A 25,602-nucleotide genomic window follows, 5' to 3' on the forward strand; every position below is an offset into this window, starting at 1 on the left:
TGCATTCCTGGCTGTTTGTTTATAATGTGCCATAATGAATTTAGTTTTATCAAAGCAGCATTTTGAAAGGAGAAAGTCTGTTTTTTCTGATGTTTAACATGTGTTTGTGTCTGCGATGCAATTATAGTATCACATTCAGCAGTTGATGCCCCATTAAACAACAGGTGAAGCTGTCAGTAAAGCATCTCCTCATTTGGCTCCATTTATCTCCTCTCCTCACATCCTCCCTCAGGCTCTGACCTCCCTTTCTTACTCGCATTTGCGAGCTGTAGATGTCTCCACATGCGCTCCATATCTCTGTATCGTTGCTGGCTGTGCTGTGTGGTGACAGAGGCAGTCTTTGCGAAGTCAAATCCCCCTCAGTCACGACTCTGTCATTAAAATGGTGAGTCACAACACAGAAACGCACCAGGAAAAATAGCACTGCAAACTACCTCCTATGTATTTTTTTATTTATCCCTTATTTCTTATCTATATTGAATAATAAATGCATATACAATATTATCCAGACTAATTTGGCTTTATAATAAGAAGGAATAGAACAACAATAAATAGAAACTTCATTCACATTCATTCAGATCCAACTGAGTTGATTGATGCGTTCATACCCCTGTAGTGACGTCATTCAGTTTAGGCAGTCACGCTGACTGCCTGTACGTAATACCGGCGTGCGTGCGCGCGTGTGTATATTTTGTCCTTGCTGCACGCGACCTTTCGGTTGTCTCGTCAGCACGTGACACACTTTCCCCCTACCCTGCATTTTAACTCAGAATGAATGCAAATGACAAACAAAATCGTTAACGGTCGTAGCTTAAACGTTTCCCCGCTGTTTCTGTGACTCCGCACGCGCTTCCCACCGCCCTCCCTCCCTCCCTCCTTCCATCACAGACACACGTTCGCTGCACATCTCTACAACCGCCCCTCACGCGCTCTCACTCACATCTTCGTGTGACACTCAGTTGGTTAGCTAGCAGGCTAACTACCGTTGCTTCTGACTAACCGGCGGCGGTGTGTTGTTGTTTTTAAACGCTGTTCCTCGTGTTGTTATGTGGAGACGTGGTTCTCTTTGAATAACGGATTATTTGCATCTCTCCTCGGCTGACCGGGAGCCGCCATGGAATGCCGCGTTCTGTCCATACAGAGTCATGTAGTCCGGGGATACGTGGGCAACAAGAGCGCCTCTTTCCCATTACAGGTAAATGCAACTCGCATGCACCCATTATCGGACAGCACTAGAGATCTGACACGACCCTGTCTGACATGTTTAGTTCCACTTTGCCTACAGATTTTGACCGCAACTTTCTATCAACAGTAAACCGACCTATGTAAATACTCATTTTTGTAGAAATATACGTTGACAGCATCGTACAAAGTTCGTATAATCTTTGCTAACAGAAATCTGTCATCCGCCAAATCATCACAGTTTTATTAGTGGCCACCGTTAGCTGTATTTCTAGCTTCTGCTTTGAAAATAAAATGTTTTTTAAACGTTGACAGTTACATATATGCTATGTTAAACCATAAATAATATCTTAATTTAGATGTTAAGCTGTACCCGCGACAGGTGTCGTGGAAAAATCTGTCCCCGGCAGATTTAGTACCCCCCTCTCGCCCATTACATCTCTCTGACGTATGTACATGTCACACAGCGAAAGTGTTACCCCCCCCCCCCCTCCCAAAAAAATAATCTTTGAAGATCTGTACCTCTTGGCAAAAGCTAAAAAAAAAAAAAAAGGCAATCTCATCATCTGCTGGAAAAATTGTGGCACGATACCTGCCATCAAGGTTGTCCGATAATGGAGCAGCAAGGTGTTCTGTGAGGTCCATCCAGGGAAAACCGTGATTTTCTTTCACTCAGATGAATGAAGGCTGTGGATCAAAGCAGATACTGATTACAGGGTTGAATCAGAGCTCCTTGAAATGTCCGTTACTGATATTTGTCATAATCAGTTACTAATATTTCACCTTTGGCACCTGATACCAAAAAGTGGACGCACACGCTAAACCTTTTTTCACTGAAGTTACATGAGACATGTTCAGATTTAACATTTTTTTTCAATCAAATATTGCAAATACATGACTGTAAAATGTTTTCTGTTAAATGTTGGATGCTGCAGCAGGTGGGCCGGGTTAACTCCAGTAAAGGCTCCAGATTCAGTCAGGTCTGTGGATTTGGACTGGTTTCTCCGGGCCTTCTGGATTTGGGCAATTATGGGGCCAAACCATTTTAGCTCGATGTCTTTTGTGTAATTTAAAATGAGTTAGTCTTATTCCAAATCTCCGTCTTCGTTCAGTCTGGTTGGAAAGGAACAAAACCTCGTCATCCATGAATCATTATTAATAAACACATATTAGCTTGGGCACCATTAATAAAACTGACAACCTGAGGGGAGAAACTCAGTTTGATAACCAGCAGAACATGCTGGCATTTACAATCCACCAAATCAAATTACGCTGCACCAAAAACACGGTGCTGTTAACGTCTCCAGAGGAACTGAACTGTGTTTTTTTACCTCTCTGTGGACACAGATTAAAGCTGTAATCAGGTTAGCCTTGACAGTGTAATTATAAATGCAATATTGGCTGATTATACAGAACTTTGCAGCAATCTTGAGCCGCCGATCATTTCTTTGTATATTTCAATTATAACAGGAAATAGGTGCAGTGATTTATTTGCAAACATGAAAGTTATTAGAGTAAATGAGGCAGAAACAGAGTCTGTAACAAGCTTTAAAGTGAATATCTGGTCTGAGATCCTTTATTCTCCAACACAACCTGAACCCTCTGAGACGAGCTTTCTGTCATTTCTTTAAGGAGTCTTCAGGAATAGTTCTCCAGGCTTCTTGAAGGACATCCCAAAGCTCTTCTTTGGATGTGGGCTGCCTTTTGTTCCGTTCTCTGTCAGATGATCCCACACTGCTTCAATAATGTTGAGGTCCGGGCTCTGGGGAGGATTCATCCCTCCATAAGACCTGTTGCCACTGATTTTCAGTCCACTTCTTGTGTCATTTGGCATAGCTCAGCCTTTTCTCCCTGTTTCCCTTCCTTAAGAATGGCTTCTTGACAGCCACCCTTCCATGGAGACCATTTCTGATGAGGCTTGGGCCAACAGTCGATGGATCAGTTGAAGGTCCAGATGCATCTCTCAGGTCCTGTCAGGTCTTTGCTGGATTTTTTCCTCTTCCTTAAGGACATCACTTTCAGATCCTGTTCATCTGCTGTAGATGTTTTTTTTGTCCAGTTTCCTCAAATGTTTTAAGGACACACTGCACACCATGCTGAGATATGCCAAGTTTTCAGCTAATAGCTCTTTGGGAATCACCTTGTTGCTGCAGAAATCCTATTTTCTGTCTGTCAAACTGTGTGATCTTTGCTGTTTTTCATAGATGCAACTAAAGAAATGGGAACAAATTATGTGTCTTTGTGACAGGCTGCTGGCAACAAAGTGCCTAAAGATCCAATTTAAAACTTTGCTTAGTTGTCTGTTATGTGTCGACACAACACTGGTTCATCCCTTGAGTTAGGAGCCTTTGGGAGTGAAGGGACTTAACAAACAAAAAATAAAATCAGATTATTCTGAAAATGGTCAGACACAAGGACTGGACTGAAAATGAGTGAAACAGCAGAAAATGTCCAAAGAAAAATTCTGAAAGACCTTCAGAAAGCCTGGCTCATCTGTATCAAAATATAGAGAATTTCGGGCTTGCACAGAACTGAAGTTACATGCTGGATTGTCCAATTAAAAAGCAGAGGCAGAATTGACTTCTACAGACCATGTCCAATAATAATTCTGTGTCTATCGGCTATTAAAAACCTTCCAAACATGTGCAGAGCATCAATAAACTATAATCTGTACAAACGACAGAGCACTAGTTTGCAGGTTAAACAGTGAAGTTCACTGTGACCGGAGTTGAGATGCATTGACTAATACCAGCTACTGCTGTGAACTGCAGTAGACTGCACTACATTACTTTGACATTAGAGTGGCACAAACTAGCCTTGATAAGGCGTAGTAGCTGAACATTAGTGGCAGCACTGAACCACTGTGACAAGCATCAAAGCCTCGCAGTCATTAGGATAACCGCAAAATACATCCTGGGGTGCTGCCAGCTAAAAATAACCCCCACACTTCTCACAGCGAGCAGGCTGATGGGACTCGTACGGGAAGCCCAAAGCAGCCTCACACTCACTGCTGACTGCTGGTTGAAAATATGGAACTATAACCAGCATCATTATCGTCACGGTGATTTTAGGCAGTGTAGTCACTTACTGTCAGTAATGGCTCTCATAAAGGAAATGATTATTACTATCATGGCCAGCAGGGCCTAATAACCCCTGTGTCCTCTCATTTAATTTCAAATAAATGGCTTATTTTAGACGCTCTATCTGGCTCCTTCCTGTGCCAGTCGTGTCTCCTTGTACGGCACAAAGGAAACTCAAAGCCAAAGTCTGTGTTGTCAGGCTGAAAAACAAGCTGAGCAGCTCAGAAGCTGAACTCAGTGGCTTTTCAATGAGTGAAACCTGCTGCCGATGGTTGGACATGGGAGCCCCGTAAATTATTACACCAACAAGAGAAAACGTGACTGATATTGTACAGAAAACAAACATTACACTGAAAATCATCAACCATTTTTGCAACTTCCAGATTCTGTCATGAACACCTTTAGATGTCAATCGGTACAAGAATTTCTTCAGGTTACTTATTAACATCGTGTGAAGAAGCAGAGCCTGGTCATGGGGGGGTTATTAACAGATAACCTAACAGGCAACGTGTTTGAATTCAACTATCTTTGCTGACAAATTGCAGATACACTGATTGATCAATGAGTTTTTTTAAAAAAGATTTTAAAAACTGTTGTTTGTAGCTGTTTTAACTTTAATTAAACAGGGAACATGTCTGGTGTCCGGTGTCCGTCTCCATTGATGGATGGCGTCATTCTGATAGAATCGTTTAACAACAGCAAAGAGCTATTAGCTGAAAACTTGGCATATCTCAGCATGGTGTGCAGTGTGTCCTTAAAACATTTGAGGAAACTGGACAAGTGGAGGACAAAAGAAGAAGTGTCAGGCCTAAAAAACTATCTACAGGATCTGAAAGTGATGTCCTTAAGAAAGAGGAAAAAATACAGCTGTGACCTGACAGGACCTGAGAGATGCATCTGGACCTTCAGCTGATCCATCTACTGTTGGCCCAAGCCTCATCAGAAATGGTCTCCATGGAAGGGTGGCTGTCAAGAAGCCGTTCTTAAGGAAGGGAAACAGGGAGAAAAGGCTGAGCTGTGCCAAATGACACAAGAAGTGGACTGAAAATCAGTGGCAACAGGTCTTATGGAGGGATGAATCCTCCCCAGAGCCCGGACCTCAACATTATTGAAGCAGTGTGGGATCATCTGACAGAGAACGGAACAAAAGGCAGCCCACATCCAAAGAAGAGCTTTGGGATGTCCTTCAAGAAGCCTGGAGAACTATTCCTGAAGACTCCTTAAAGAAATGACAGAAAGCTTGTCTCAGAGGGTTCAGGCTTTGTTGGAGGATAAAGGAGCTTTGCAGGATTACATGAACTATGTTTGTCTTATTTGCTGTATTTCCATGTATGTTTGCACTTGTTTTGATAAAGAAATCATGAGTCACTGAAGACTTTTGCACAGTTTTGTATGCAGCTTGCTGACATTTATGCTGTTTCTAATGCAGACTCTATTACTCTTTGTGGTCTTTGCTGAAGGTGGCTGCAGGTCATGTAAGACCTTCATTAATCTTTGTTTTGTGGTGGCGTGCAGATGAAAAGGGTATTTTCTCATTTCTGTGGGAGAACATTTCTCAGTTGTGTTCACTTACAAATGACTGACTTTTTAATAAGATCTGCATTGAATTAACCCTCCAGGCACCATTTTGTAACTTTTTTCTATAAATTTGATCTGATATTTGCGCACATGAGCCAAAACAAAGAGACAGCAGCTGACTGTGTGTCAGTGGAGGTCAGCGAAGGAGCTGCGCTCACTCTTCAGACTAATAACCATGATTCAGCTGCTGTGAGAGATAAGAGTAAGACGATGATGATGTCAGCGAGTGTGCTGGGCATCCCTCTCTGTGAGCTGTCAGGAGACGGCGGTGTGAGGAAGCAGCGCTCTGATTGGCTGCCACAGCCTTCCTCCTCGTGATGTTCCTGAAGATGGAGACGAGCTGAGCTGCTGGAGACAGACTGAGCTTTCACCAGCATTGCTGTGGGGAAGAATATCAATATTTTTATCTTCTTTTCCAGAAGCAAAAGCAGCTCCGGGTTCCAGCTGAGGAGTATTGCAGTTGTTCACGTTTCTGTCTTCCCAACCTGAGCAAATCTTCTAATGCCAAGAAAAAGCCGTAGCTCCACTTTTACCTTTGGATAAAAGCTAAATATTATTCATGTCATCTCTGAGATGATGAGCCGAGCTTATTATAGGTAGATTTATAGTCAGGTGAACTGGATGTCCTGCTGGACAGAAGCTTTCAGAGGAATGAAGAACACCAACAAGTATTAATTAAGACAAAATGTGCCGTAGTTTAGATTCATTCTGGTTTTACGACCTGTTCTCCTGACGTTCCCAGTACTGGCATCATCTCATAGAGAGGCGTTACGCTCAAGCTCCACAACCTGAGTGAATATTAGAAGTGTAACAGCAACCTCTCAGTGTGCGTGGTCGTTGTATTCCAAGCCCAAATTTCCCAGTTTTCCTCTGGCTCTTGAACGCATCAAGCTTTGGTGGACTTTTTTGGAGCTGAAACAGTGAAGAGTCTCAGTCCACCTGGAAATAAAATCTGTTGTTAATCTGGTTTAAAATGGTGTGTTTGGTACTTAGAGACTGAAAAGTGGTTGTTGTGTAAACGCATTTCAACATCGCGGATGCCAGTTTAACGGAAACATGAATGAAATCTGGGAAACTCGGAGGGGATCATCCTGTTGTGACACCTGCTAAATGAAGAAACTCTTCATGTGTCGGCAGCGAGAGCAGCGTCCTCATTCGGGAACGTGTGAAGTGTTTTATTCAAGAAGGCGGCGTGTTGCTAGTTTGCATCGAAGTCCTCGTGTCGTGTGTGAGTGTAAACAGTCTGTCTGTGTCAGTGATTTCAGGTTTCTGAATCCAGCGAGAAAGATGTGACCCAAATGACATTCTTTAAAGATATTTGCACATAAAGTAAAGAGGCTACAGGCTTGCAAGAAGTAGAAAGTCTGAAAATGAAGTCTACTGTGAACAGAATTTAAACTGAGATGAGAGTTTAAATCAGTTGATGTCACAGTTTTTAATCAGCTGATCTAATCTGTGATTACAAAGACAAGTTATGCTTATTACTGTTTCACATTCAGGGACTCACCTGGAATAATTCAGGAGGGAAACCAAAAAACGACTGGTGATCAAACACTTAATCTGAACTCACCTGGAATATTGTTAATCTGGTTGAAAATAACACAAAGAACAGCAGAGAAGAACTCTTATGAACTCTTATCTGCATCTAAAACCTCAGTTTCAAAAAGCTGTGAACAGTTTGAATAAAAACAGAATTAACTGATGTTTTCTTCACAACAGAACGTGGAAGAAAGCTCAAATCCTGAAAGTGAGACATTTCACTTTTTCGTCATATTTGATGGCTGCAACACAAAAAAAGCTGGATCAGTGGCAACAAATGCAGGAGAAATAAGTGGTACTAAAAATAAACGGCTGGAGGAACAGGTCAGTAACACCATTGGGTACAAAAAGAGCCCCTTAGAGAGGCAGAGTCTCTCAGAAGTAAAGAGACCGGGTTCAGCAATCTGCAAGCAATCGTACCATCAAAAGGTTCTGAGAATCATCTGTCTGCCTGACGGAGACAAAAGATCACATTGGATGTCTGACCTTCAGGCCCTCAGACAGCTCCGCATTAAAAACAGAGCGGATTCTGTCCTGGAAGTCACTGCCTGGGCTCAGGAACACTTCCAGAAATCACCAGCTGTGAACACAGCTCACCGTAACGTCCACAAATGCAGGTCAAAGGTCTGTCATGCTGAGAAGAAGCCATTTGTGACCGTGATCCAGAAACACTGGATGTGTCGGCACTGGACTGCTGTCGAAACAACTATTCGGAGGTCAGACAATCTGACGTTTTGGCATTTATTTGGGAAAGAATGGACTCTGCATCCTTCAGACTAAAGAGAAGTGGGACAGTCCAGCTTGTCCTCAGCACAGTTCAAAATCCTGCATTTCTGATGCTATCGGGGGTGCATTTCTATCTGTGGAACTGGAGACCTGCACATCTGGAAAGGTTCCATCAGCGCTGAAAGGTTTTAGAGTAACATCTGCTCCCATCCCCTCCTTACGGTCCAACAGCTGGTCTCTTGAGTTCGCAGATGTTTTCAGGCTGTTGTTAAAGGACGAGGGGATCCTGCTCAGTGGGAAACATGGACCTGGTGAGGAGCCGGCTGAGTAAACTCACCAAAGTGCTCCGGTGTTCTCACATGAATCCCTGCAGAAAATGTCTGAAGACCCTTTCATGCTGGCAGATGTGGGAATTCTCCCTGATTTTTCATCTTTCACCCTTCAGCATGTCTCCAGTGTATCAGCGCAGCGCCGTGTTCACAGCAAAAAAGACTGCTTCACCTCCCAGAGAGCGCATTTTTTACTCTGAGGAGCGTTTACAAAGTCCTCCAAGGTCAAAGTTCATATCGACTCTCTTCTCTTCCTCCTTCAGAAAGAAGAGGGAGCTCCTCTCTGAAAGCTGATTTCTTAATTCTCAAAGTCACGGTCAATTGAAAAGAACAAAGAACACATTAAGTCTGCCTTTTTTAGTCCAATTAAATGAAGTCAGATAACGACTGACTGCACATGTGGACGAGCCACGTGTTTGCTTCTCTGGTGATTTATACAAAAATCTGTGAAGACGGAAAGCGAGGGTTAGTTTTTCCTAACTGTCGACCATCTCTGTGCACGTTCCTGTCGAAGTTAAACCGAGGGGATGTTGTTCTGTCCTTTTTACTTCGACTTACAAATAATCAACAGTGTTTTCAGTTAATATTTAGGTTTGTTAGTTAGCACACGTCTGTATTCACGTGTAAATATCTAAAGCTAAGTCCAGCACCTAATGGCAGACGATGTAAGCAGCGAGCTGGTGAGCATGATGAAGCATCCAGTGCTTAAAGAGTCAGTGGAGACTTCGATTACAGCTAATATTTAATCAATGTTCATTATTATCTGTTAGCAAGCACCATTTTGTTTTTCCTCATCTTTTTGACACTCTTCTTCTCCTTGTTTTCTGTTCTAGGTTTTAGGGTTTGAGGTGGACTCAATCAACTCTGTGCAGTTCTCCAACCACACAGGTGCAGTAAGACTGATAATGCGACCTTCGTGAGCGCGAGTGTGTGTGTGTGTTCATGTTTGAGTTGGCGTGGGTGTGTATGAGTCAGTGCTTCCAGCAGCATGATGAGGTTTCAGCGAGTGTTAACAGAGATGGTTGCTGTCGACAGTGAAGCGAGTTTTTGAGGCTGTCAGCAGTTTCCCTGTCAGACAACAGAGCTCAGATGTGGCTGCAGGGCGTTAAACTTGTCTGATAAACAGTGTTTGGATCATTTCAATCCTGCAGGTCTCACTTTGATGAACTTACAGCGGTAAGGTCTTATTAATTTGGCCTTATAGAGGATACTCCTGCAGCTTAACACTTAAACCTCTGTTTGGCATTCATGCTCCTCAGCCAGTGAAAAGATAGAAGCCTGGAAAACCAACAGATTGAATCGAAACATCCTAAGCATGCATGGGGCGATGGGAGAAAGAAAAATCTCCCCTTTAACAGGAATCTGGTGCAGGTTCTACTCTTAGACATCTGGTTGAATACTTTGTTTATGTCCGATCGTCACAGACTCTTGATAAAGTTCGAACTTCTAGTGCAGGTCCCACAGTTTCCAGATGGAAGGCTAAAAGCAGGAAGCATGTGGAAGAGGTGCTTTTAGACAGAGGAAACATTGTAGGAAGCTCTACTTTGTGTCTGCTCCCGTAAAGGAACTGAAGACGATTGTAGTTGAACCTTCTTTTGTTTTTTTTTAGCTCCTTCTTCAGAGCTGATTCTCTCACGTTTCCAATCTGAACCGACAAACGTTTCCAAAGATATGATATAATCTCCAGAGATTAAGATCATTTCTCTGCTCTTGTCTTGTGGATTCCCACCACAGTTAATTATTAACTATTAACAGAGTGTGTTCCTAACTGAGAGGATGGATCCAAATAAATGATTCAGTTTCTGAAGTTTATGAATGTTTCTCTGTTAAAGGTTGTGTTTGGATGCATTTGTCTGTGAACATCAAATTAAATACATCATTTTTAACAACCTTACAGCTTATATTTGTAATAATACTGATAGAAATATTACAATTCACACTCATAAATAGGGCTTTAAAGTTGTTAATCCATTCCAGTGAAATGCAGATAAGAGATAAAATGTCAAAGAAATCTGGACTGGTGTTGCATCGTGTCACTTTGTGGCTCCGAGGGTTCTGTCTGCATCGTCCCTCTGAGTCACTTCTAATAGTTTTGATCTAATTCCCAGTCCTAACACTGAGTAATCTGCAGTCTTTTCCCCCGTCTCATAATGATGGGTGGCCTTAGCCGCTGCTATTTATGAAATCTGAACTAAAAGAATGAACCCGCTGAGCACTGTGAAAACAAATAGTCTGTCAGCTGTGTTCTCAGTGGATTCAAAACAGTATTAAACTCCTCATATGATCACCACATTCTGACTAACTTCTAATACACTTTCTTTGCTGCTGGTAAGCTTTTTTATGGGTTTATTTTAGAAGCCACTTGAACATCTGGTTCATCTGATTCAGATGAAACTGATCTCCTCAAAAGATGATGCATTGATCTGAATCAGGTGTGCTGAAGCAGGGAAAAACATCTAAAACCTGCAGGACAGCGGCCCTCGAGGACCGGATGTGGGTGTCCCTGCTATAGAGATTGCACAGATCTCCAGAAATTAAAGGCATTTTTCTAAAATGCCACAAAACTTAGAATAGAATTCAAAGCCAGCATCACATCCCTGACTGAAATGAGCCAGTTTAGATGCTGGTTTTGTTGGTGGAAGTAACCTGCTGTGATGTGGCAGACTCGGGGGAAACGTAATTGTCGGTGTTGTGAGAGACGAGTGTCGCTCTGGTAACGCAGCAGCTCCAGTTACCGAGAAAAACGCCATTAGTATTATGAGCTTGTTTTTCATCAGCTTTTTGGCAAGGTTTCCTGACAAATATCATCAATCACTCTGAAAACACAACTGGGATTTGCTGTCACGCTGATTTGTTTCCCCCAAAATAATCCTCACACCAGCTTTGAACGTTGGTTTTGTTTTTTCACAGCAGTTAATAGTGAAGTCTTTGTAGTCCACTGGACAGTTTGCTGCTTGGAGCAACATAAATCACATCTTTCCACACTTCTGGTGCAGCAGAAATCTCTAAATCAGCTCTAAAACTGTCTTAAAAGACACCACCTGCAGTTAGGTGTGTTTGTTTTTGTGGGTTTAAATATTGATCCAGATAAACTGATGATTTGAGCTTTATACTTTTTTATTTTTAGCATATTTTTTATTTTGTACATGCATTAAAGTCCAACCAAGGGTTAAACCAGAGACTCTTTAGCCATTTCACACTAAATGAGCTCTGAAACTGTGATTTGAACGATTGGTATAATGTTCAAAGTGTAAACTCTTACCAATAAAATTTGACGCCTATTCAAAAGTTTCCAGGAATCAAAGTGATTTAACTCCTTTAACAGCTGCTGCTGCTTTTAAGCTTTGATTACCCCTAATTTTGTTTGTGAGATCTTATATTTTTTACGGCATTCTGTTGCACACTTTGTGTTGACAAATCTGTCTTCATTTAAGGATATTAGGGTCCAGACGGTGTTATTCTGATTCGGTGAGACAGGTGAGACTTTCTTTTAGGTTTTCTTTGGGCATGGAACAAACTACGAGGAGTATGAGTTTGCAGCACCTTCCCAAATGTTGCTGGATAGTGTCTGGATCAGCTCCCAGTGAAACAAATCTTCTCTGTCTAACATGGCCCAGGCAGGAATTAAGTTAAATTAAAACCCGAGGAACCAATTAGTCTTGTTAACTAAGCCAAGAAATGTGTGAGAATGACACTCAGTGGGTCTACATGATGAGATGAACTCCTTCTGCTCCTTATCTGAGGGTAATTATCCTTGGATATATGGCAGTGAATGAATGGAATCACTGGCACAAAGCATGTCATACCCCGGTACGATAGGTGGCGCTGTCCCCATTTCAGCTATCGCTAATACAGCCACTTCCTGTTGACGTCTTCACCACCAACAACAACAAACTCAGGCATTCAGAAAGATGGCGAACGCAGAGCGAGATGAAGCTGCGTCCCTCTCCATCTGTGATGAGCTGGTTATGGCACAGGCGATGCACAACGGCGCATTCTCCATCGCGTTGTTTGTTTCTTTCTGACGGCGACAGCAACAGTAATATCGTCTCCTTCCACTTCCGGGTGACGATCGCGGGAAAAAATCTGGAGCATGCGCAGAACGCTCGATCCGATTCGCTGTCGTCTACGTGCACGTTCAGTGCACGTTTGGATCGAGTTATCTCGGTGTGTTAATTCGATCGTGAGTAACCCGATTCAATTCAATTCAATTCAATTTTATTTATATAGCGCCAGATTACAACAATTGTCATCTCAAGGCACTTAAATAATATAGTCCGATTCAAGCCAATTGGAATTCAATTCATTGTAATCATAATCCAATGAAATCCGATTAATTAATGTCAAAATAATCCAATTCATTCATATAGAGCCAATTCAAAAATAATATCCTAGCTAAGGAAACCAACAGATTGCACCGAAACTGGTCTTCAGTCCAATCTCCTGTTCTGAGCCTGAGGGACTGTGGAAAGGAACGACTCCCTTTTAACAGGAAGAAACCTTCATCAGAACCAGACTCAGGAAGGGTGGCCATCCGCCTCGACCAGCTGGGGTTTGAGAAGAAAGAAAAGAGGGAAAAGAGGGGGGAAAAACACCATTCAAAGGATGGTGTTATGATCCGATCCGATTTCTTGTCAGATTAAGGTGTCTACATGAGCTGAATAACTCAGTCTTATTGTAATTTAGCCATTAATCCGATCCAATGGCGCTCATATAAACGCACTGACTGAGTTGGTTATAAACTCAGTCATAAAGCAAATGTGGTGAAAAAATGTGGTGACCTTAACATAAGAGCGTCAGCCCAACTGTAATCACATCTCACGTATTTGCAATTTCTTTTTGGAGAGGGTGTGATTTGGTGTGACATATCGACGGGGACGTTTGTATCTGAGAGGGCTGGTGAGAAGGGAGTGAAGGAGAGAAATTGAAATGAGTCGGAGACAGCGGACGAGCAGAGAGTGACGTGTGATGCAGCTTTAAACAGCAGCAGGCGGTGGGATTGCGACAGCGGCGTGTGATGACGACAGAGTGCTCTGAATGCTCATTTCTCTGCTTTCTTAGCCCCTTTGGCTTTCTCCCTGCTTGTTGCTTAGCAACCAGATCCCCCACCACGTGACCTGGCTGTGACTCACCTGGAGTTGCGACATCATCGGAGGATGTCATGTGCGGACAAACATGCAGAAGCCCACACGTCCATGCAGCTCACGCTCCATAAATGCATCTGCGTGTCCCATATTTAACTCACACAAGCCAAAAGGAGGTTTGTTTTTGAGTGGTTTCCCCTTTGGTGTCCTCTCTGTCCCCCAAAATATTCCTCACTCAGGTTCCAGCTTTCTTGTTTAGCAGCTGACGGATCAGCTTTGCAGGATGGATCAATTTCTTTCGATTTCAATCATTAATTTTCAGTCAGTTTGCCGCCTCCCACGTCACTGAGTCTGTTTCTTTCCTCTGGAAAAGTTTCAGCACTCTTTGCTCCGTCACAAGATGCTTTAAAATGTAGAAAAATGGCCTCAGCATCACTAAACCTCCTTTCAGTTGATAGACTTCGTCCACCTGCACATTTATTGTGGAGGTAATGACCTGATATCAGCCCAAAAATCATCAGGCAGGGTGGAAATGTGCTTGTTTTCTTCAGGCAGTCATCTTTATTTGTGTCATTGGACCTGAAGCAAACTAAAGGGATTCATCACTATCACTTTCATCCAGTCACCCACAGTCCACGACTGCCTCCCTCTACTCTGTTTAGGCGTTAGTGATGGTTTCCATTTCCTTCAGCTGGTGTCTCACGCTTCAGTCACAAACATGGACTCCTGTTTCTGCCCATTTGTTTTGAATTTCTGTTGATGTGAACTTTCTATTTTCAGTCATATTATTGTGAGTTTTCAGTCCTGATGCTTTTTAGAGACGTTCAGCCAGCGTTCCCATTTCATTTGTCCACATTTGAAAGCCAGCTGACTGTAGATGGACGTCAGCAGATTACAATCACTGCTTTCCTCTCCCTTCTGCTGCAGGTTATTCTCACTGGAAAGGTCAGGTGTTGACAGCAGACGAGCTCCACGTTCTTTACGAGGGGATCAAGCTGAACAACGTACATCACTATGACTATGTTTTAACAGGTGAATATCCGTCTTCTTTCATTTTAAGCGTGTTGTCAGCTTGCAGCAGAGTTCTGATAAAAGATCAAGTAGCACTGTGCTGAAATGTGTAATTTTCCTCATCTGTAAGCGCCGTAATCATAGATATCTGCAGTCTGAGTCTTCTTTTAGTCAGTCTGAGGACATTTAAGCCACATTGTTCACTCTTTGAAGAACAGACGCCTCCAGTTACAGGAGCTGCTTTACTGTCAGTTCGACAGTAAAAGAGTTAAAAACTAAAGACAAAATTAACTTAAATACATGAGATTTAGCAACTTTAGGTCTGTCAGACTTGGAATTTAATTTAATTTAACTGAATAATACTTTATCAATTCAAAAATGGCATTAAATGATTTATTTATTGAGTAATAAACAATGATTGTTGCTTTTTAATTTATTTTTTTCCCTCACTTTAGTTTACACTTAAATCAAACTTGTCTTTGCTTTTATCTCCTTCTTCATCTTCTTTTATTCCACTCTATTTAATCACAGTCTTTTGATTCTGTTGTGTCTTTTATTTCTCTGCCACTCTGTTTGTCTCGATCTGAAGCACTTTGAATATCCTTTGTAAATGTTTTTATGTGTGAATATGTTTGTGTGACACACTCAGGGTATACTAGAGACACGTCCTTCTTGGAGATGGTGGTGGACATTGTTCAGGAGCTAAAGAGAGCCAATCCTAACCTGGTTTATGGTAAGCAGCTGTTTTGTTTTAGAAACCAGATGCTAAAGGTTTTACTTTGATATTTCACATTAAGTGTAACTAACGGCTGAATCCACGTGTTCTGTCAGGGTCTCGGACACAGATGCAGGGTCAGTTCAGACTCAAGAGGTTTTACTTTTAACAATCAGCAGGAGGATCTCCAGACAGAGCAGAGGAAAAGGATGTGAAACTCCTGAAACGCTCTCCTCAGTAACGATGGCTGGGAAAATGATCAAAATAACTCTCCCCACTCTGGAGGAAAACACAAAGGACTGTGACCAACAACAAACAGAAACTCACGCTCTCCTGATGAGGCAGATTAAAACAAAGGACGCTCTCTCAAAAAAACCGAGGCACTATGAAACTTAAACAATTAACCAACGTAACGCTCCTCTAACAGAGGAAACTCTAACCGAAATCTCTCCACACGGGAGGAGCTAAACAAGGCTTTGAAACTTACCGTGCTAATAAACTAAAGCTGTGGTTAGAGAATAAATTACAAACAAAACTGCTCTGCAGGAGGATCACTCACTGCAGGCTCGAGGATCTGTGGCTGCTGATGAAGCTCATGGAAGGAGACAACATACTGCCACAAGACAAGGGAGACGCTGACTATTTGCACACATGAGGAGCCAAGGGGAACAGGTGGAAACACCTGGGAGTCAGGGAAGACAATCAGACGCCTGACACAGGAGGAAGCTTCTCTTCATGCTTGATTTGTCAGCAGCAAAAGCAGTTAGATGCTCCATTTTGTTCACCACTGGCTTGGTTTGTGGCATCTTTGCTGTACCAATCACACCAAACTGTTGGCTGCTCCCAGGAAAGATGGACCGTAAACGTCTTGCTGTCACAGAAGTGATCAGAAAAGTAGTTTTTCTTTGATCAACGGGGGACACGAAGGCTACGTTCACCCTGCAGGTCTTAGTGCTCAGTTTAAATTGATTTATTTGTTGCCGGGTGGATCAGATCATAATTTAAATGCGACCGCCATCAGACTCCAGTGGGAACAGTGTACGACCCTGAAGTGACCCGAGTGCTCAGAATACGACCCGCGCAGCACGCCGCGTTCACAGAAGTAATATATGGACGCAAATATGGATCAGCTCTGAAGTTGTCCAAAGCATCGCTTTCTTTCCACTGCCTTGCTTGTTTCATCCATTGTTTATATTTGATCTGACCGAGGCCCGCCTCCTCCGGCGCAGAATTGGGACGCTTGCCTCACTTTAGTGACGTAAAAGTCAGATTCAGACTGTGGTCGCTTTGAAAAACATCAGATTTAGGAGCGTGTATTAAAGTGGCCTAAAAAAAATCTGATTTGTGTTGTTCAGACAGTCATAAAACATCAGATATGAGTCACAAATAGGTGAAAAAAGCCAGATTTGGGCCACTTGCAGTGTGAATGTAGCCTAAATGTTGCTGGTGATAATATGAAGCTCAAACAGCCACTCTCACCTCACCCCAACCCAACCCTCTGATATTAGTCCCACTTTAAATTGCTCTTGTTTAACCTCAAACAGGCCTGCAACAAAACTCCCTCTGAAAGTGTCACTTGAACAAAGCTGTGATATTCATCGTGGTGCCGTCTCCAACGGATTGTCTCACGCTGACCTCTCTCTGCTCTTCCACTGTCAGATTGAGCGGTGATAAGTGTTACCGTCGGCAACACGAGGGGAAGCTTCAGTGGTCTGGTGCACGTTGAGGGAAAAATATGTTAAACAAGTAGTAGACTGACAAATAAGCCTCGATCAAACAAAACAAAGCTGGTTCATGATGAGTGGAGATGTAGGCTCGGTGCTTTTCTAATAAAACGCAGGCCTACACCCGGGCGGTGCTTTTCTCCAGAGAAAGAAACCTTTTCCAGGAAGTAAGGTCTTTTCTGGATCCCTTCTGTTTCTACTGCAGGAAGCAGGGGCTAAACGGTGTGCTGGGGGACATATTTCACCCCTAAAACTGGCTCTGTTAGTAATATACTCTTTATATCACCCAGAACCTTTGGGATGGGGCTTGCAGAGCTGAACATTTCTGATTGGTCGTGTATCCCTGAGCTTTTTATCTTTCTGTCTCCGTCATCTCGTATTGATCCACTTCAATAAGCTGAGGAGACACGGGCCCGTTGTGAGCTGTGATCACCGAAGTGACAACAGAAACTGAATCACTCCTGTTCAATGTTCAGCTCGGATTGTTTAACAGGATTTCTGATCTAAAGCACAGATAAAAACCACCTCTGAAGACATGTCTGACCTGAACAGACTCTGATTTAATACAGATAAAGCTCACTTCCCAGTTCAACTGTTTAGTTGAGGCTGCTGTGACCTGCATGGCAGCGCTGACACTCCCGAGAGGAGAGACATTTCACTCTTTAGTTGACTTCATTTACCCCATACCTTAGACCTCAGGGCTGAATTAACTTGAGCTCTTTGAAAAAAGCCAGGGGGGTGCTGCAGAATTTGAAAGATCCAGTTTCCAGTGTGGACAAGCTCTGAGGATGTCTGTGAGTTTGCAGCCAGGAGGATTTCCATCTCATATTGCACTGGTCAGTTTCACTTAAATCAAGACTACTGCAGCTTTGCCAATCTGGGAAGGGTTATAAGGCCATTTCCAAACTATCTGGAGTCCATCGTTCTACAGAGAGAAAGATTATTCACAAGTGGAAAACATTCAGGACAGCTGTCAATCTTCCCAGGAGTGGACGTCCCAGCAAGTTCACCCCAAGGTGAAAAAGCCCAGAGCTACATCTCAGACTCTACAGGCCTCAGTTAGCATGTTAAAGGTTAAAGGTCACGACAGCACAGTTAGAAAAAGACTGAACAAGGATGGCTTGTTTGGAAGGGCTGCAGGAGAAAGCCTCTTCTCTCTAAAAAGAACATGGCAGCACAGCTTAGGTTTGCAAAGCTGCATCTGAACAAAGCTCAAGACTTCTGGAACAATGTCCTTTGGACAGAGCAGAGCAAAGTGGAGATGTTTGGTCCTAATGCACAGCAGCACGTTTGGAGGAAACCAAACACAGCATATCAGCACAAACACCTCATACCAGCTGTCAAGCACGGTGGTGGAGGGCTGATGATCTGGGCTGGTTCTGCAGCCACAGGACCTGGGCACCTTGCAGTCATTGAGTCCACCATGAACTCCTCTGGATACCAAAGTATTCTAGAGTCAAATGTGAGGCCATCTGTCCCACAGCTAAAGCTGGGCTGAAACTGGCTCATCAACAGGACAAAGATCCCAAACACAGCAGCAGATCTACAGCAGAATGTGTGAAAAAGAAAAGAATCAAGGTGCTGCAATGGTCCAGTCAGAGTCCAGACCTCAGCCTGACTGAAATGCTGTGGTGGGACCTTAGGAGAGCTGTGCAGAAACCAATGCTGCAAACCTCAATGAGCTGAAGCACCGCTGGAGAGTGTTTATGCAGTGTGGGGGTTGTTAAAGGGTTGCAGGTCTGTGATGGGTGTCTGACTCTGACTGTGTTTGTCTTTTCAGTGTGTGACCCCGTCCTCGGTGATCATGGATCTATGGTGAGATGACTCGGCTGTAGCTATCTGTGTGTCTGTGTGTTCATATCCAGATGTTGCTGATGCATGTGTGTATCATTTCTTATCTTGTGTTGTGTGGGGGTGTGTTTCACTTGTAACACAGATGGTTTACTGCTATCTTACAGAGCTGCATGCACACAGTGACTCACTCTTGTGACTTTCTATTTTAGGGATCAAGATGATTTTCTGTTAGTGTTCTTAAGTTAAAACTGTTAAAAAACAAAGATCAACACTTTTTATCACATGTACAATTCATTTTAAGACCCCTGACTGTGTTTTCTCTGAACTTCTAACCGGTTTTTCTCTTTCTACAGTACGTTCCTCAGAATCTTTATCCGGTCTACAAGAACAAGGTGGTTCCTGTTGCTGACATTATTACTCCTAACCAGTTTGAGGCTGAGTGAGTGTTTTACTGTTAATCACATAAAACTGTTTTGTTACTTCATTTAGATCTATTGAATGCGTTTCTTTGTTTCTGCATTAGAAGCAGAATATTAGCTCAAACCATCTTTATGTAACGCCACTCATGCTGTTATCTAATTCTTCCATTTTGTGGTCCCAAAATATGCTGTAGCTCCACTCTTATCCTCTCTTTTCTTACCCAGCTGGTCCTGTTAGCTTATTCCATACCTGCATGACTTTATGTGCTCCTGTTATTCCTGTTTATTTGTTACAGTGAACGAATGATACAGTTTTCAGCTGCACAGTAACATCAGATGGACGTGGACTGAGTCAGATATTTCATACGGTTTATTGAGAAATCTTGAAGTCATAACTAAAACGTTCAATACTTACATGTTGATTTTGATAGATTAGTATGACTTCTAATACAAATTTTGTTGTATAATTTACATTTTAATGAGCCCCAGAAGGATGTAGATGTTTTAAATCTGACTTCATGATCAGTGTTCTCCACCCAGAACGGTTTCTGTAAACAGTCAGTGGGGGGGGTGTAAGTCTATGGTTTTATGCATAAGAAGACAGTAAAAGATCATCTGGGAGTTATCAGATGTAAAAGTTAGGTGAAAGGTCTTTTCTTTTTCAGGCATTCTGCTGTCGGTCTGTCCAAAGGACATTGTTCCAGAAGTCTTGTGCTTTGTTCAGATGCAGCTTTGCAAACCTAAGCTGTGCTGCCATGTTCTTTTTAGAGAGAAGAGGCTTTCTCCTGCAGCCCTTCCAAACAAGCCATCCTTGTTCAGTCTTTTTCTAACTGTGCTGTCATGACCTTTAACCTTTAACATGCTAACTGAGGCCTGTAGAGTCTGAGATGTAGCTCTGGGCTTTTTCACCTTGGGGTGAACTTGCTGGGACGTCCACTCCTGGGAAGATTGACAGCTGTCCTGAATGTTTTCCACTTGTGAATAATCTTTCTCTCTGTAGAATGATGGACTCCAGATAGTTTGGAAATGGCCTTATAACCCTCCCCAGATTGATGGGCAGCAACAGCTGCTTCTCTAAGATCATTGCTGATGTCTGTCCTCCTTGGCATCGTGTTAACACACACCTGAATGCTCCAAAACTTCTGCTTTTATAGAGGAGCTCACACTGACTGATGATCAGTTAATCGAGTTAATTTGATCAGCCTCTCCTGGCTGCTTCTTATCATTTCTTAATATCTATGGAAGCAGTAAGGGTTCACTTAGTTTTTAACACATTTTTTTTGGATTTTGGGTTTGTTTTCTTTTAATAAATGATGATGTTGTTCACCTGAAGTTGTTTTTACCTCATTTTAGGAGGAAAGATGATGATTTTATGTGTTTATCATGTGATCAGTCACATGACTTGGCCCACATTATTGATTATATATTTGCTTATTTTTCAGATTATTGACAGGGAAAACCATCAGCACAGAGAAGGACGCTGTGGAGGTAATTTCCTTTTCACTCTCTGATCAACAGAAAACTCAAGTGACCTTTTAAAAAGAAAGCAGAGGGTGTGAAGCCAACATGCAAAAGGAATCATCGGTGTAGTAAATCTCTGTTGGATTGTGTTGTTGCATGTTATGTATTACTGCAGCTTTCAGACCAAATTAGGGAAAATAAAGACAAGCTGAACCTTGACATCATTCTGACACGCTTGACGTTTCGCTCTCCTTCAGGTCATGGACCTTCTCCACGCTATGGGACCAGACACGGTGGTCATCACGTCCTCTGATCTTCCTCCCAGACTTGGAGACCGCTTCCTGGTGTCACTGGGCAGCCAGCGCCACGGTAGGCGTGACAGTGTGTCGCATGTGAATGTTTCCGACTGCGACAGGCGTTTACATGGTGGTGTAAAGGATGTTTAAGTTCAAGTCACTGATGTTAGCTACAAAGAGCTTAATGGAACGCCTCCCATCTACTTGATTCTTGCAAAGGCTTCTGTCCCAACTGGGTCCCTCCATTGGTCCCAGGATTGTCGTCTAGCAGCTCCTACACCACGCCTAAGACAATCCAAACTCTGTTCATGTGTCGTCCCACGATGGTGGAATGACCTACCGAGCGCTACCAGAACAGGGGCGTCCCTGTCTATCTTCAAGAAGCTCTTGAAAACCCAGCTCTTCAGAGAACATCTCCTATCCTAGCATTCACCTTGCACTTACCTACCCCCTCTATCTCTGCACTTTATCTTTCTGCACTTCCTTCTATGCCTGCACCCTATCTCTGCTCTGTCCCCTCTGACAGAGTCGGACTCCTGGGTTCCTTCTATGTAGCTTATTGTTAGCTTTTTGTATAGCTGTTATATCTTGATTTGTAAGTTGCTTTGGATAAAAGCGTCTGCTGAATACAGAAACATGTTTGTGTTGCCTCTGCTCTGCTGCTCAGTTCGTCCAGACGGCACCAGGACGACACAGAGAGTTCGAGTAGAGGTTCCCAAAGTGGATGCTGTCTTTGTAGGAACCGGGGATCTGTTTGCCGCTATGCTGCTAGCCTGGACACATCACCACCCTAATGACCTGAAGGTGCACACAAACATGCAGAGAAACGCACTTCTGTGTCCGGCCACAGAGCAAAGTCATGACTCTGTGTTTGTTCTTCTGTCTCGCTCAGACGGCCTGTGAGAAGACTTTTTCAGTGATGCACCACGTTATCCAGAGGACCATATCTTATGCTCATGGTAAGAAAAACAGAGCTTCTCAGCTTGCATCCTGCAGATAATAACTACAAACAGCAGCATTTATCAGACATCTGTAACAATTATTTACAGCAGGGGGCCACAAAAACCACCGCGCTGCAAGTGGTCCTTCAGAACCTTTTCCATCAGCAAAGCAGTGTCTAAACTGTCTTTCGTTCCCCTTCCCACCCGTCTCCCCCCCCCCCCCCCCCCCCCCCTCAGAGTTGGCCGGTCCTGGTCGAAGGCCCAGTCCGCCCCAGCTGGAGCTGAGGATGGTGCAAAGTAAAGCTGACATAGAAGACCCCGCTATAGTAACGGAGGCCACAGTCATATCCTAACATTACCGACCCATAAGACTCATCCCAACCTCGTCCTCTTCACCCATAAATCTCTCAAACTCTGTATCTCGGTAAATCTCTCACTACTGTAAACCTTGACTGTCATCATCTAACTACAACAACCCATCATCCAGACTCCCTGAACACCTTAGTATTGTAGCCCCTTGATCCTGTTATCCTAAACTCTTTGACTCCTCGGTGTTCTGACCCCTTAAACCAACCCAGAGCCACGGATAGACTGAAAGTTTGATCTGGTGTTTCTGTGATAAAACTCACTCTCAGCATTGCACTGACACTGAAGCTGAATCCAAGCACAATGCATGAAATGGCGCAATTTCTCTGCTTTGACCTCTGAAGGAATGGGGTCAGCAGCGTGTTGTTGCAGCTGTTACCACACACTGCAATACGCCTGACAAAATCTGGGCTCTGATGTAGCGTTCAGGAACCAAACACTGCAGCGTATTCAGAGTATTTACCCAAACTTCTCCTCTGATTGGTCTCCGCCTCTCTGCTCAGCTTCTCTGTCGATCTGACAGCGCTGCATTGTGCTTCTGTTAGCCCACGATGATCCAGCTCCGTTTGTCCTTGGCTCTGCCCGCCACTTTTTGACCCCCTCCCAGTCTAACAGCCGTGATGTAATGGTGACCAAGTCTAACCCCCGAGACCCCTTGAAAACATAACAAAGAAAAAAATAAAAAAAACGCACAATGTATAGTTGATGTATAGATGTTGTACTATAACTGTATTGGACCATCTGTATGATATCTTCTATCTGATCTGTCTATTGGACCATTGTGATGATGCTACTGTACTATAGATCACTAAAATATCACTCAAAGCAGAGACATTTGGGCTGGTTTTGGCACTCCGGGAAGCGTAAGTGGCTTAAGTCGATGTCACTCGTTAGTAACTTTTTCATCTTAACACGACATAAAGAAAAAAAACCAACCCGAGCTGCCACCTCAGTGCCAAAACCAACCCGCGTCAAACCGGGCGGTTACCGGCCCAGCTCTGGCCCAGAACCCTACATCCTAAGAGTTGGAGCACTGAATTTACAGGAGGCCTCAGGAAGTTGGTAAAGTTTCCCCATATCCAGTTACAGCTTTTCTAAATGCGTTTGTTCCCCTCACACTCCGCTGTGCTCACGGAGGCTGAGTCCTTATTTTATTTCATTTTATTTAATGCTACCAACAATTCCTTATGTCCAACTAAGGAACTTTACACCATTTTACCACCTTAAGCAGGCGTCCAGTCGACACTTTCTGCTGCTTTACTTTGTAATAACACATCGTTTTCATCCCAATCACAGACATTACTCACAGAGTAACTTCAAATCATCAGATTTATCTAACATGGCATCACTGAGAGCTCCTCTTTGCCCTTTTAACAGGAATTTAATAGAATTAATCAAATTAATTCAGTTTTCTAAAACTCAAAGTGGCTTTTTTTAGCTAAGCTAACTGGTATCTGCTGTGAGTACAGATTGAATCACTAAAATTTGACCTCAGCTCATTAGAATAACACATTTGGACTTTTGTTTTTCAAGGGGGAGATGAAAATGCAGGATTTAGCCTGTATGGGTTTGGGCGGATCTCTGAAGAATCCAGCTGACTCAGTAAAAGAGACGTGAGCTGGTCCGGAAAATCTCACTCATCACGGCATTGAGTTAATTTTGCATTCAGTACAAGTCGTCTTTCACGGAGGAGTGTGATGGGAAGCAGGAGAGGGCATCATGACGATGATGGTGAGCCGGTTTCAAACCAATGACACAGGAAGAAGTTGGCATGTGCCTTAGCCCGCTGTGCTACAAGGGCGCCACGGGAAAAAGGAGATTTGAACCTTTTTCAGTTAACTCCAGAATCTTTTCTTCACCCTGTTGTTTCCTCATTTCTATATTCAACAACATGAAATAACTAAAACGTCACCAAACAAAGACAAGAAAAGGCAAAAATCAGAGGCTTGAGAGGGAAAAAAAAGCTAAAGAAACTTCCAGACGCTGTCAGTGTCCCACCTCTCATGGATGTAAGATTCTGGGCAGGCCTGTGTATTTCTGTACTGCTGTTGTTTCTCTATGGACTGTACTGTGATACTGCCTTAGGAACAAAACATCATGACACCACCACACTGCTCGCTGACAGAGAGGTGGAGGGGGGAGGGGAGGGAACATGAGATGTCTTAAATCAAGGTACTTTTTCACCACACATTTCTGTTTTACAGTTCGCCTGAAATGAGAAAAGAAATGACTCTGATTTCACGAGGCATGGGAGAAAATGCTATTTCTGCTAATCATTTCCAAAGTGTGAGCGCAACGGTTTTTCTCTCCTGTGTTTTAGACTTTTTAAATTTTTAAAGGGGGGAAAAAAGACTAATTCCTGGATTTTATCCTTATTTTTTAATCATTTTTGCACAATACTCATTTCGACCATAAGAGGGCGACGTGTGCGCAGTCACCCACGTCCTAAGTCATGTTTGATTATTTGTCTTTTGTTTTTGAGAGCTGTGTTGAAGCAGAATCATGAGGAGGAAATCTCAGATATGAATTGTAAGTGATTATTAAGATAGAGAACCGACAGAAATCAGTTTAGATCACCTGAATCTGTTTTCTCCTTTGCTTCTGTGGGCTTATTTTTAAAGGTGGAAAGAATTTTTATTTATTTAACCAATTAATTAGAATGATAAGTTCAACGCTTTAACAAAATGTGACTTTAAATGTCTTTTTCTGCTTAATTTGAAACCAAAACTAGTAGGATTTTAAACCCACGAAGGCAGTGAAACCAGCAAATATCAGCATTTCTGCTTCACACATTAGCTAAAATGGATCGTAGTAAACTAAATGTGTTTTAGTCTCATAGAGTAAGATGCTCAAGTCTCTAGGAAAAACGAATCACTCTCCTTTCTAAATCTGCAATAGTTGATATTGATTTTTGTACAAGTGTGGTTATTTTGTGCCACTGAAGCGCTGATTGTCATATCAATACCAGACTTTACGGACCATCTCTCAGCTCAGCTATAATCGACATGTGCATTATCCTCTGCTTCTTCTGCTGTCCTCTGGCTCAAAGTGTGTCTACCTGTCGTGTCTCTGTGTGGGAGAGTGTGTGTTTCTATACGTCTCTTATGGTCACAGGGTTTTGTGTGTGTGTGTGAAAGGAAATCCCTTAAAAGATCAAAATAAAAAAGAGAGCTGCCAAATAGAGGGAGGGTGAAAAACGAGACTCTGCGTTTGTCAGGAGGGGGGGTGAGGTGTGTTCACCTGGCCTCTTCCTCTTCCCTGCGCTCACCCACGTGCACTCACCCACGTGCACCCACCTGCTTCCCTGCGGTGCCAGTTGTTGTGCCTGTTTTAATGGTTTTTAAATGTCAGCCCCCA

The 25,602-nt window shown here is 43.0% G+C and overlaps 2 protein-coding genes across 2 annotated transcripts in view; both read left to right on the top strand.

The window, feature by feature from the left end:
• The first annotated feature begins 760 nt into the window (after positions 1-760).
• Positions 761-25,046, top strand: LOC140312763 (pyridoxal kinase-like). Its single transcript, XM_072390563.1, has 11 exons — positions 761-1,195; positions 9,268-9,322; positions 14,446-14,550; positions 15,179-15,262; positions 18,749-18,783; positions 19,116-19,201; positions 20,624-20,669; positions 20,900-21,011; positions 21,606-21,742; positions 21,831-21,897; positions 22,117-25,046. The coding sequence occupies exons 1-11, from the start codon at positions 1,115-1,117 to the stop codon at positions 22,230-22,232; spliced, it is 924 nt and encodes a 307-aa protein (XP_072246664.1). The 5' UTR covers positions 761-1,114; the 3' UTR covers positions 22,233-25,046.
• Positions 25,047-25,602, top strand: part of LOC140312764 (cytochrome c) — a 299,923-nt gene continuing 299,367 nt past the window's right edge. Inside the window, exon 1 of the mRNA XM_072390564.1 lies at positions 25,047-25,067. Within this exon, the coding sequence (XP_072246665.1) occupies positions 25,047-25,067 (21 nt within the window). The remainder of the gene's footprint in view (positions 25,068-25,602) is intronic.

The sequence above is a fragment of the Leuresthes tenuis genome, unplaced genomic scaffold, assembly GCF_036924035.1.
Source record: "Leuresthes tenuis unplaced genomic scaffold, fLeuTen1.0.hap1 SCAF_8, whole genome shotgun sequence".
In the NCBI taxonomy this organism is placed as follows: domain Eukaryota; kingdom Metazoa; phylum Chordata; class Actinopteri; order Atheriniformes; family Atherinopsidae; genus Leuresthes; species Leuresthes tenuis.

What these genes read in the sequence shown, in the direction of transcription:
- LOC140312763 (XM_072390563.1), top strand. Translation starts at nt 1,115, where the DNA reads ATGGAATGCCGCGTTCTGTCCATACAGAGTCATGTAGTCCGGGGATAC. An exon ending in CAATCCTAACCTGGTTTATG is followed by an intron (nt 15,263 to 18,748) that starts GTAAGCAGCTGT and finishes TTGTCTTTTCAG; the next exon opens with TGTGTGACCCCGTCCTCGGT. An exon ending in ACCACCCTAATGACCTGAAG is followed by an intron (nt 21,743 to 21,830) that starts GTGCACACAAAC and finishes TGTCTCGCTCAG; the next exon opens with ACGGCCTGTGAGAAGACTTT.